The 12,497-nt window shown below is 41.5% G+C and overlaps 1 protein-coding gene across 5 annotated transcripts in view; it reads right to left on the bottom strand.

The window, feature by feature from the left end:
- The window catches only part of arhgef10 (Rho guanine nucleotide exchange factor (GEF) 10), a 397,136-nt gene that overhangs the window by 261,821 nt on the left and 122,818 nt on the right, over positions 1-12,497 (bottom strand). For all 5 annotated transcript variants that reach the window (XM_041187543.1, XM_041187546.1, XM_041187548.1 and 2 more), the window contains 4 exons: positions 8,933-9,012; positions 7,005-7,064; positions 5,737-5,921; positions 2,911-3,024 (listed from right to left, as the gene is read on the bottom strand). In XM_041187543.1, the coding sequence (XP_041043477.1) occupies positions 2,911-3,024; positions 5,737-5,921; positions 7,005-7,064; positions 8,933-9,012 (439 nt within the window). The remainder of the gene's footprint in view (positions 1-2,910; positions 3,025-5,736; positions 5,922-7,004; positions 7,065-8,932; positions 9,013-12,497) is intronic.

Here is a 12,497-nt window from a genome sequence, read left to right as displayed (position 1 = left end):
CTAATCATCTTAAATTGATATCCAGTGGTTCTCAATCCTTCCACTAGTAAGAATAGTTTCTCTCCACCTCCCTGTGCAAACTCCGCAAGGTTTTGAACACCTCTATCAAATCTCCTCTTACATTTTCTCTTCTCCAAGGAGATGAACCACAGCTTCTTCAATTTCTCATCCCTGGAACCATTCTCATGAAACGTTTCTGCACCCTCTCTAATGCCTTCACATCCATCCTGAAGTGTGGTGCCCAGAACTGGACACAATATTCCAATTGAGGCCAGACTAGTGTTTTATAAAGGTTCAGCCTAATTTCCTTGCTTTTGTATTCTATTCCCTTATTTCCAAAGCCCAGGATCCCATATGCTTTACTAACCATTTTCTCAACCTGGCCTGCCACCTTCAACAATTCGTGCACATATACACCCAGGTCCGATGGCTTCTGCACCCCCTTAAAATTGTACCCTTTTGTTTTATATTGTCCCTCATTATTTTACCAAAATAATCTTTCCACACGTCTCTGCATTAAACTTCATCTGCCACTTGTTTGCCCATTCCACCAGTCTGTCCATGTCCTCTAAGTCTATCACAACCCAATTCACAATAGTTTTGTGTCATCTGCAGATTTTGAAATTATGCTATTTACCAGTAACTTGGATTAAACTCACAGTAGAAAGTTATATTTTGTACTTAACATCACAAATACCCCTTTAACAATGGGGTCGTGAGTCTTGGAACTCTCTTCCTCAAAAGGGGTTAGAAGCAGTCTGACTTAAATTTTCCAGCCCCATCGTGGTGAGGCCCACCGCAGGAGATTTAGTGGCCCAGCCAAAAGCCTACCGACTTTCAGCAGGATCAGATGATCCTGGTGGCAGGTGGGGCCAGAAAATCCCACCCTTTGATTATTTTTAAGGCAGAGGTAGGTAGAATCTTAATAATCAAGGGGGTGAAAGGTTATTGCAGGGTAGGTAGGAATGTGGAGTTGAGGTTACAGTCAAAGCAGCCATGATCTTACTGAATGGCAGAGTGAGTGGCCTATTCCTGTTCTTAATTCGTATGTTCACATGTGATAATGGTTCACGTCAATCAACCCCTCTTGGCCAGAAAGATAACTATTTAAACTGCTGAGTCTCATTCTGGCATGGAGTAAATTCTTCAAGGTTTAAAAGGTTTAAAAGGTTTTACATATTAACATTTTCCTTATTTTTCCTTACTGTCTTATTTTTCTGTCTCTGAATCCAATATTTCTTTGCCTCTCTTTAATTTCCTCTATACTTGATTTAACTAGTTCACCCTCCTTCTCCATTGTTCCTCTGTTTCTTTCTTGATCTTTGAATCTTATTGGTTAAGGACTATTGGTCCAGCTGGTCACGAAATCCCACATGTGCCTTTGCCTTCGGTGTGCAATTCGCATTTCCAGCAACTTACAGAGCAAAACAAATTTTGAGTTGAAAGTTGCAGGAAAAGCCTAAATAATAGCACATGCTGTAAGATGTCCCACTTTAGCAAGAAACCTTTGGACTATCTTGTTCATAAAATATTAGGGCCCAAGAGGTAATGACTAGAATACTACTTATAGGAACCTTAAAAAATTTTGCATGCAAAGCAGGGATGGGACTGAATTAAGCACTCAGAAAGGATAGGAAATGATGGGCACACTGCATGCTGATGTTATGAGCCTTGAAACTGTGAAACTTCAGATTCATCATGGAGCTCTCTCTCGATGGGCACAGATCACTGCATCAAATTTGCTGAACAGCATTCTCCAGCTACTAAATTAATGTCTGAAGGGTTAGGAGAGCTCAAATAAAATACATTGACCTTCAGGCCCAATTTTCACTTTCACTGTGTGAATCCCTAAAATCTCAATTTCAGGGCAATGATGTGATGGGTATTCACACTATTTGGTGATAAATACTTCCACTGTGCTGAAGTATGTAGAACATTCAGTTTTTCAATCATGAAACTAAGTGCTACTTTTTTTGCCATCTTTGATTTACTTATCAACTTTTCACCATATGTATATTTTAGAATACTGTAAGCCGATATCATTAATGATGCCTAGTTTGTCATTTGAATTTCTATATCCACTTCCATAACATTCCTTGTAAGGAATTAACCCCACCGACTAAATCCATTATAATATTTCTAATTTCACAATATTGTAAGTCACTCAGTGCATTATTTTCCGTTGGGTGTGTTTGCTCTCTTTAATATTGTTTTTGCCCCCCAACACAGCATCTTTCTTGTTTTTCAGTATTCGGTACTGAGGAAGGATTACACTCAAATGTTAACCTCTCTTTTCTCTTCACAAATACTGAAGGATCTGACACACAATTCCAACAGCTTCCCAGTATTGTCAGCTCTTTTTCTGTTAGTCCTGGTTTAATATTGTTTTCAAGGCTGCAAATGGCTTCACTCAGTTATTACACATTTTCTACATATCTCCAAGTAATAACAGTCAGTGTCAATCTGTCAAAGTAATTTTTACCCAAATACCCGACATAAGTATGGAGCTAATTTGATATAAGTGCATTTCTCCCAGTTTCTGGCCAATTATGCAAGGAACACATGATAATCATCCAGTGTTTACCTGCACAATGGAAAAGGAATTTGTGGAATCCAGAGTAATATCAGAGGAGTGGGATTCCATTCGTCTAGAAGAACCCATTCTTAATTAGAAATTACATTATGATTTCAGGCAATAGATACAAAATACTGAAAAAAACTCAACACAAGTCCTTTCATAAACTATCAATTGCCAATTCTGAAAAAGCTTAATCTAGTTTTAAGAGACACTTGTAATTTTATTCATGGAAAGGTCAATTTGGCTGAGTTTTTCCAAAGGTAATAATATTGTAAACTTATGTCCAGTTCTTATGTTGAATTCCAGCATTATTTTCCTATAGAAGAACGCACCTTCCGCTCTTGTTTCTGCTTCAGTTGCTGAAGTTCCACACTTCCTACAGCATTTGCCAGTTCTTTCATCTTCTTCTCATAGTGCTCTTTTAAACGACTTAGGTCCTGTGAAAGCTAAAATCAAAGAAGCCTATTCAGCCACATACAGGTTGGTAACCTTTGGTTAAATATATCCTGTTATTCAAAAGCAAAATACTGGAATTCAAGAAAACAATTTGCATTACTTGTCTGTCAGACATGGATACTTGATAGCACCCTCAGCTCTGAGTCAGGAAGTTGTGGGTTCAACTGGAGTCCAGAGGCTTCAGCACACAAGGCTGACACTCCAATGCAGTACTGAGGGAATAACACTGTCGAAGTTCCCATCTTTCAGATGAGAGAAGATATTGAAGTCCTTTCTATGCTCCCACATGGGTCTAAAAATCACATGGCACTATTTCAGAGAAGAGCAGAATACTTCTCCAGTGTCCTTAGCCAATATCAATAAAGCAACTTATCTGGTCGGTATCACAGTGCTATTAGTGGGAGCTTGCTGCATGCAAATTGGCTGCTATGTTTCCTACATTATAACAGTGACTACACTTCAAAAATACTTCATTGGGGAATCCTGAGGTTGTCAAAAGCAAGTTCTTTCTTTTTATTACCCATTGAGTCAATTTATAATCACAGTTAACTTAGAAAACAAGATTCCAGTAATATCACAAAGTGTAGCTTTATACAGCCAGTCTCATTTAACAGCTCCCTATTGTGACAATTTTACATCTAATAGTCCAAAAATATCACAATGTGCAGAAAATACCTTAAAGGGAAAATTACTATGGGAGTGTTTGGCTGGGACCAAATTTAAATGATTCTTTGCACGGAGGAAATAGGAAATCTTTGGGGTTTTTAAAATCTCCTCACACAGCTGAATTTCCAGCGGATCAGTTCAAACAGCTGGAAAGCAGCTGCTCAGTGGAGCTGAAACGCAGTCAACAATCATTAATAACAGCTTAACACAGGTTTCTTCTGGCTCCTAAAGAAAATGTTTACTGGCAACGGCTTACACTTTAGTGTCAGGAAGTACATCAGAAGTGCAGAATTATTGTCATTCTCTATATTAGTGCTCAGCAGCAACACATGCTAATCTACAATAAAAAGTTAGGAAGATGACCAGGGTACAACAGCCGACTAACACTGGAAGTGATGTTGCAGAGCAGAATGGCATCTATGGAGCCAAGTAATATATTCTAAGATGGTCGAGTACATCCAAAGAAAGATGTAATACTTATATTAGAAATACTTTAAAACCTGTGTTACTGTTATACAGTCACAGGCTGAAGGAGCAGCAGCTGAACATCTGTGCTGTGGTTTATAGCTGGGGATGGGGGTGGGTTGCAATCATCCAGCAGGGGACAGATTTAGTTTTAAAAATGCTTAATTTCATTTTATTTGTTCATGAGGTCAGAACATTGCTTGTAAGGCCAGCATTTACTGCTCATCCCAAGCTACCCTGGAGAAAATAAGTAGAAAATGCATGTAATGGGTTTTGACTGCCTAAATACACTCAGTGTGGAGGAATTTTCACACATTTTCAGGATATGTTACTATTAAATTCCCCCTTCTCAACGCCACACCTCCTATGAGGAATTGGCAAGGCAACCGGCTTCTAGGCATACACCAAAACTGTTTCACTCAGTTGCTAAGAGATATATAAAGGTGCCTCGATAACTATCCTGCCTGCAAATTCCTCTCACTTCTTGGCACTGATGTTCATCCAGTGACAGCCAGGGGACCTGCCACAGTGGAAGCCTAAAAAGCAAAGCCTGTTGTGGGGGAGGCCCTTCATTTAAAGGCACTCATTGCCTGATTGAGGGACCAGGCATTGAGAAAGGGGAGCCCATTAAGAACAAAACCTTGCTGCTGACCTCTCTCCCTCATTCCTTCATGACCCCCTTCCCACCATCATTCTCCTGTCCCTGGATCTATAAGTGATCCCAGGTCGGACAGGTGTAGTACCTGCAGCAGCCATCGCCTCCCTGATGGAGCTGCCGAGTAATGAAGTGTTGCTGGCAAGTCTCAGCAGGTGGGACTTTGGCCCCCGGGGTCCTTGACCCAAGGAAGGCCCACCACTACCCTATTGACACTTAATTCATTGGGCCTTCCTGAAGAGAGATGACGGGGGCTCTCGCTGGCTCTCTAGCCAGCGGGCAAGACCCCTACCATCTCCATTAAATACCGCCCCTTCTGGGGAGCAACATGGCATTTTGCTCAGAAATACCATTGACATTTAGAATTCAGCAACTTTTCAGTACTAATGTGTGCCCTGCCAAGGACTGTCTTGAGAAGTACTTTACATTGGGCAAGTGAGAAAAAAAGAATCATTTTAAGTTACAGCCCTTATTTTGCAATCATATGTATAAGGAATAGAGACAGTGACATAAGACAAGAGGATATTATCTGATATTTTTTTCTTTTCAAGATATACTATCATATGAAATTAGTGATCTTATCAAATTCAAAATCTCCTCAATCCCTGTAAGCTCTACTAATTGCACAGATTCCAGAGGTCCCACAGCTCCAAGTTCTGAAGCTGGTTTGACCTCACTGCCCCTTATTGTCTGAAGCTTTGGGATGCACAAACATTTCCCAATCAGTCATTGAGTAGCTAAAACAACAGGAAGGATGTGCAATCTGAGGACAAGAAATATTAACCTTTCTCTAAGGCTACTATTTTCTTCCATACAATAGGAAAATTCTTTAGCAAGTTCTTCCACCAAGTGCTTCTTTCCCCTTTGAAGATTCAAACCTGAAATGATGGTCACAGTGTGCATATGTAGTACATACATGTATCTTATTCTTGTGAGATTTGCCTTGGAGGAAGGAGTTGGGAATTCCATTTTCACATTTAGATTCTCCATCACTTTGCTCATCATAGCTCTCGAATTCACTGGAGCTCCAACCATAATCCAAAGAGCTTGTTGCAGCCTCATCTCCATGTTCCACATCATCGTATATGAGTTCTTCTGGATCTGGCAACAAGGTACCAGTTAGGAGATGTTTACTCAACTGTCATTTCAAACCTTTCTTCTAATTGTGCGATAGGTCTACTGAGACAAAACTCACATTGACAACAATGGAAGGCTCAAAAAAATTACATTGGTAGATTTACTCAGAATCAAAGTATTTCCATATTTACAGTGAAGATCTGCACATCAGACAACCTTACTCATATATGCAATTAAGAAATTACATTGATGAATGAAGTTTATTTTCAAAATATGTATTATTTATCATTATGTAAATGGCAGTAGACTTTTTTTGCTTTCTTAGCACACAGTGGGCAGATCTTTGCCCTTGGTGGGTGGGCAGGCCCCACCAGCTCAGTGGTGGGCGGACAGCCAATCTTCGGCCCCAAAACAGGGCTCACTGCCATTTTGAGTGGGCGGGCCAATTAAGCGACCTGCCCAACAGTTTCCTGTGCCGGGGGAGGGATTCCCCATCTATCAAAGTGCGGTCTTTCGCGCATGCGCACGAAAGAGCACACTGCTCCCTGAGACCAAGTGCTGTCTCAGGGAGATTACTAACAGGTAAAAAAACTCCAAAAATAGAAAAATATTAAAATTATTAACACATCCCCCTCATGTGACAATGTCACACGAAATGGGACACGTTAATAAGAAACACATAAGCTTTATGAAACTTTTTAAAGACAGACATGAAACCTCATTCCGCCAGTGGATGAGGTTTCATGTATTATCAGGAGCCCGCTGGGGCTCCTGGCCTGCCCGCTAGCCTTAACGTTGGACGGGCAGGGTCTTTAACAATCTTAATTAGCCTGTCAATGGCCTTAATTGGCCATTGACAGCTCAGTGGGAGAACAGCTGATTTCACTGTCCGCCTGCCTTCCTGAAAATTTAAAGGGACCAGGATGATGTCGTGGGTTCCGCGGGTAATTTTCCTGTCGACAAGCGGACCCCGCCTCCAAATCGCTGACAGGAAAATCCTGGCCAGTATTACCGTGAGAAGAATACTCTTCAATATCTTACATTACATGTGGATTGGGACATTCAAAGACAAATTATTCATTGCAGAAAAAAATAAATCCAAGTTACCTGTTACTGATGCATCAGAATTTTCTCTTGGCACATCATCATAAATCACTTCATCCTGACCTGTGAGGCGTGACAAGTTATTCAGATTGTTAGTATATAATTTTAAAGAGAGAAAAAGAAAGATGGGCTTGAGAAAGAGGGGGATAAAAGAGACAGAACGAAAGCTAATTTTTAAAAAATCTAGAATAATTAAAATCTGTAGGAATGAGATTCTGCACTTGTAAAAATTACTTTTCATTGCCAGAGTGGTTGCTTGGCAGCAATTAAGACTTATCAGGCTGTTGAAAATTTACTTACACTGGAATGTACAAGTCCTAACATTTTTCTGGCATGTTTAGTGGGTATTTAGGGGGTAAATGGTGCTACTTCATGCCGCCCCATGCAATTAAATACTAAGTCAGCGAGACACTCATAGTGAGGCTTCTTTGAGGAGCAGAGAAACTCAGACAGACATCAACTTCCTGATTTTTACAAATAACTGCGTGAGTTTATGGAATTAGGTCCAATTTACACTTTAATGACAGCAAGCACTGATAGCCTCACCATTATTCTTATTGCCTAATCCGATCCTAGTATTTAAGGTTCAGTAGAAAGTATAAGAGGTGGTGTTTATGTGGGTGGAGATCTGGATAATGTTTACTGCAACATACTTAAACTTTAAGTGAGAGGCTGAACACGGGCTAACAATGCAAATACCAATTTCGATACAGCAAAATTTAAAAACATGAACTCTTGGGGAAGGTGGACGAGGCTTATAGCAGTGAGTAATAATTATTACAATACAGAAGATAACTGGAATACATCATTTTAAAATATTACTATGGAGAAAACAGTCTTATTTTTACCTCAAAAAATTGATATTATCTGGAATGCCCTGCCTGAAAGAATGGTTGAAAGAGATTCAATAGTAACTTTCGACAGGGGAGTAAAAAGGAAAAACGTGCATAGCAGGGGAAAGAAGAGAGGAGGACTATTGGGATAGCTCTTTCAAAGAACCAGCACAGACATGATGGGCCAAATGGCCACCTTCTGTGCTGTATGATTCTAAATACAAAAAAGAAAATGAACCAAATGAAACCTCAGTGATTGAAGGATGATAAATAAACCTTAAACAGACCAATGTCTTAGGAAAAGAGGGGCACACATAAAAATCAGTTTTAAAATAATTACAAATGGCATAGAGAAGACTAAGATCTCATTGATGAAAAACAGTGTGTAAGGCAGTGTCCTCATGCTTGTTCTGTGTCTATATGGTAACTGTCAACGCCATTGTCTTTGTCCATAGCAAAGCTGGAGGCAGTGGCAATTTTCTGTGAATTGTGGAAATACTGCAGGATTCATCATTCCACCAGCCTCCAAACAACAAAGGAGATGCCCACATTTCTTAGCTGGAGATACAGCTTTAAGTCTGAGATTGGTTAATGTTTACCATAATTATTCCTAGGATTGACACTTCTATTCAATGCTTGACTGGTCTATTTTTTTTGTTGAACGTTCTCCACATTCTTCTTTTGGAATCTCACTAATTAGCACATTAGCTTCACTTAATTAGAATTCATGCCCATTGTCTCTACTGCTGCATCTCAGCGTACTCAACAATCATTAGCTTCTCTCGAAGGGTCATGAGGACTCGAAACGTCAACTCTTTTCTTCTCCGCCGATGCTGCCAGACCTGCTGAGTTTTTCCAGGTAATTCTGTTTTTGTTTTAGCTTCTCTCTGTTGCACCATCGTTCGTGATAACACACGGCCAAATACTTTATCCTAACGCTTCTAAAGTCAAGAGTGTGTTAGAGGGAGCATATTAAATATTTTAGCTATAATGCACTATCCAAAGTGGGAAATGCACTTATATACAAGGGACATATTCTAAGTTGAAGATTTATGGTGTTCTAATCAGTAACGCATTCTTTATGCTAATGATACAGACCCTCTAGCCATGCCGTATTTGCTGGGTCTGAAGCCCATTTGGTAAAGGCATCTTCTGTGTCCAAAGCAAGGTAATCTTCACTGAAATAAAATGGAATAAAATAATTTGTAACATACAGTTTACTTTTTGTGAATACATTGGTACAAACTCAAACAAGACAGGTAACCATCGCAATCATAAGTCTTAATTTTTCTTGAGATTGAAGAGCATCCAAATGTTACAGGCTCTTTGAAATGCTTGCAATATTCACTTCTCCAAAATAATGTGGTTTATGTTGTACAGACAATTCCTCCATGTTCAACACCACTTGGAGGAAGCACTGAGTCTGGCAAGGATGCAGAATGTACTCTGGGTGGGGGACTTCAATGCCCATCATAAGAGTGGTTCAGTAGAACCACTACTGGCTGGGCTGGCCAAATCCTAAACGACATAGCTGCTAGCTTGGGTCTGCGACAGGTGGTGAAGGAGCCAACAAGAGGGAGAAACATACTTGACCTCATCCTCGCCAACCTGACTCTCCCAGATGCATCTGTCCATGGCAGTATCGGTAGGAGTGACAGCCGTACAGTCATTGTGGAGGTGAAGTCCCATCTTCACATTGAGGATACCCTCTATCATGTTGTGTGGCACTCCCACAGTACTAAATGGGAAACAGATCTGGCCAACTCTGGGCATCTATGAGGCACTGTGGGCCATCAGCAGAAGTGTACTCGAGCACAATCTGTAATCTCATAGCCCACATATCCTCCACTCTACCATTACCACCAAGCCAGGGGATCAACCCTGATTCAATGAAGAGTGCAGGATAGCATGCTAGGAACAGCACCAGACATACCTAAAAATGAGGTGTCAAACTGGTGAAAGCTACAAGTCAAGACTACTTGCATGCTTAACAGCATAAGAGGCAAGCGATAGACAGAGCTAAGCGATTCCACAACCAACGGATCAGATCCAAGCTCTGCAGTCCTACCACATCCAATTGTGAATGGTGGTGGACAATTAAATAACTTGCTGGATAAGGAAGCTCCACAAGTATCCCAATCCTCAATGATAGAGGAGCCCAGCACATCAGTGCAAAAAATAAGGCTGAAGTATTTGCTACAATCTTCAGCCATAAGTGCTGAGTGGATGATCTATCTCAGCCTCCTCCAGAGGTCCCCAGCATCACAGATGCTAGTCTTCAGCCAATTCAATTCACTCCACGTGATATCAAGAAACGGCCAAAGGCACTGGATACTGCAAAGGCTATGGGCCCTGACAATATTCCGGCAACAGTACTGAAGGCTTGTGCTCCAGAACGTGCCGCACCTGTAGCCAAGCTGTTCCAGCACAGCTACAACACCGGCATCTACCCAGCAAAATGGAAAATTGCCCAGGTATGTCCTGTACCCAAAAAACAGGGCAGATCCAGTGCTGCCAATTACTGCCCCATCAGCCCACTCTTGATCATCAGTAAAGTGATGGAAGGGTCATCAACAGTGCTATCAAGCAGCAATTGCTTAGCAATAGCCTAGTCACTGACGCATAGTTTGGGTTCCACCAGGATCACTCAGCTCATGACCTGAACTCCCAAGGTGAGGTGGAGTGACTGGCCTTGACATCAAGGCGGCATTTGACAAAGTGTGACATCAAGGAGCCCCAGCAAAATTAGGGTCAATAGAAATCGGGGGGGGGTGGGGGGGGGACTCTGTGCTGGTTGGAGTCATACCTAGCATAAAGGAAGATGATAATGATTGTTGTTGGTCAATATCTCAGCTCCAGGACATCACTACACCATAATCTAGTGTCCTAGGCCCAACCATCTTCAGCTGCTTCATCAATGACCGTCCTTATGTCATAAGGTCAGAAGTGGGGATGTTTGCTGAGGGTTACACAATGTTCAGTACCATTTGCGACTCCTCATATACTAAAGCAGTCAACGTGCAAATGCAGCAAGACCTGGACAATATCCAGGCTTGGGCTAACAAGTTGCAAATAACATTCGCACCATATAAGTGCCAGGCAATGACCATTTCCAACAATAGAGAATCTAACCATTGCCCCTTGATGTTCAATGGCATTACCATCGCTGAATCCCTCACTATCAACATTCTGGGGATTACCATTGACCAGAAACTGAACTGGACTAGCCATATAAATACTGTGGCTACAAGAGCATGTCAAAAGTTAGGAATCCTGTGGCGAGTAACTCATCCCCTGACTCCCCAAAGTCTGCCCATCACCTACAAGGCACAAGTCAGGAGTGTGATGGAATACTCTCCCTTGCCTGGACGAGTGCAACTCCAACAACACTCAAGAAGCTTGACATTATCCAGGACAAAGCAGCCTGCTTGATTGGCACCCCTTCCACAAACATTCATTCCCTCCATCACCAATGGACAGTGGCAGCAGTGTGTACCATCTGCACGATGCACTGCAGGAATTCACCACGCCTGCTTCGACAGCACCTTTCAAACCCACGATCACTACCATCTAGAAGGACGGGTGCAGCAGACAGATGGGAACACCACCATATGGAAATTCCCCTCCAAGCCACTCACCATCCTGGCTTGGAGCTATATCATTGTTCCTTCACTGTCACTGTGTCAAAATCCTGGAACTCCCTCCCTAATAGCACTGTGGGTGTACCTACACCACATGGACTACAGTGGGTCAAAGCGGCATCTCAGCTCACCACCTTCTCAAGGGCAACAAATGCTGGCCTAGCCAGTGACGCTCTCATCCATGAACAAATAAAGAAAAAATGCAAAACTAGTTAACATTAAATCAGTAAAGCACAACTATCCAACATTTCTGATCATTTTTTTGTTGTTACTGTGCATAACTATTTCTAACCTCTAATGTGTTCCAAAAGCACAGTGGAAACAAATCCAATTTCTAGTCTTCCATTTGTAACATTACTAGATTCATAGAATACGCAGCAATGCAAAGTATGGGGGAAATTTTAACGGACAGCAAGATTGGCACAGCCAGGAGCTGGTCCAGTCACCCAAGATGAAAATTCAGCACACCAGCAAAGAAACATACTGACACATTTGTCTTAGAGATAAAGGGAAGCAAAAAATTAATGAAAAAAAAAAGTTGTTGACATCCTTTCACCTACGAGAGATGACAGACATGCAGCAAATCATCCATTTAGGTGGGATTGGTAAGAAAAAAAGAAATAGGGACAGAGACTGAATTAGAGAATGGGAAAGAAGCAGATACAGGTTACCGCCATAACTTCATGAGGAATCCTATTTACACCTGAGAAAATTCATTCCCAAATATTTATGGCAGAGGAATGTCATGAGTGGACAACTTATAGGAGCAGAACTTCTGTGGAGTGGCAATCACCATCGGATTGTCACTCTGCTCCAATTTACTTACATTGAAATGCAGTTGCACCTTTCTTACCCGACCTTCCAATTCGCCCGCCAGGTGAGAATAGTGCATTGCAGCTGTTCAGGATCCTCTCTGTTGAGGGCAGTAGAGTCAAGGGAAGTGAAAAAAAAAACACACACTTTTATGGTACTAGCTTGGGGGGGGGGGGGGAAACATTGGGAGGTGGGTCAAGTTACAAGGG

The sequence above is a fragment of the Carcharodon carcharias genome, chromosome 5, assembly GCF_017639515.1.
Source record: "Carcharodon carcharias isolate sCarCar2 chromosome 5, sCarCar2.pri, whole genome shotgun sequence".
Classification (NCBI taxonomy): Eukaryota; Metazoa; Chordata; class Chondrichthyes; order Lamniformes; family Lamnidae; genus Carcharodon; species Carcharodon carcharias.
Note: the sequence above shows the minus strand (reverse complement) of the source record. Positions and strands in the feature narration are given on the sequence as shown.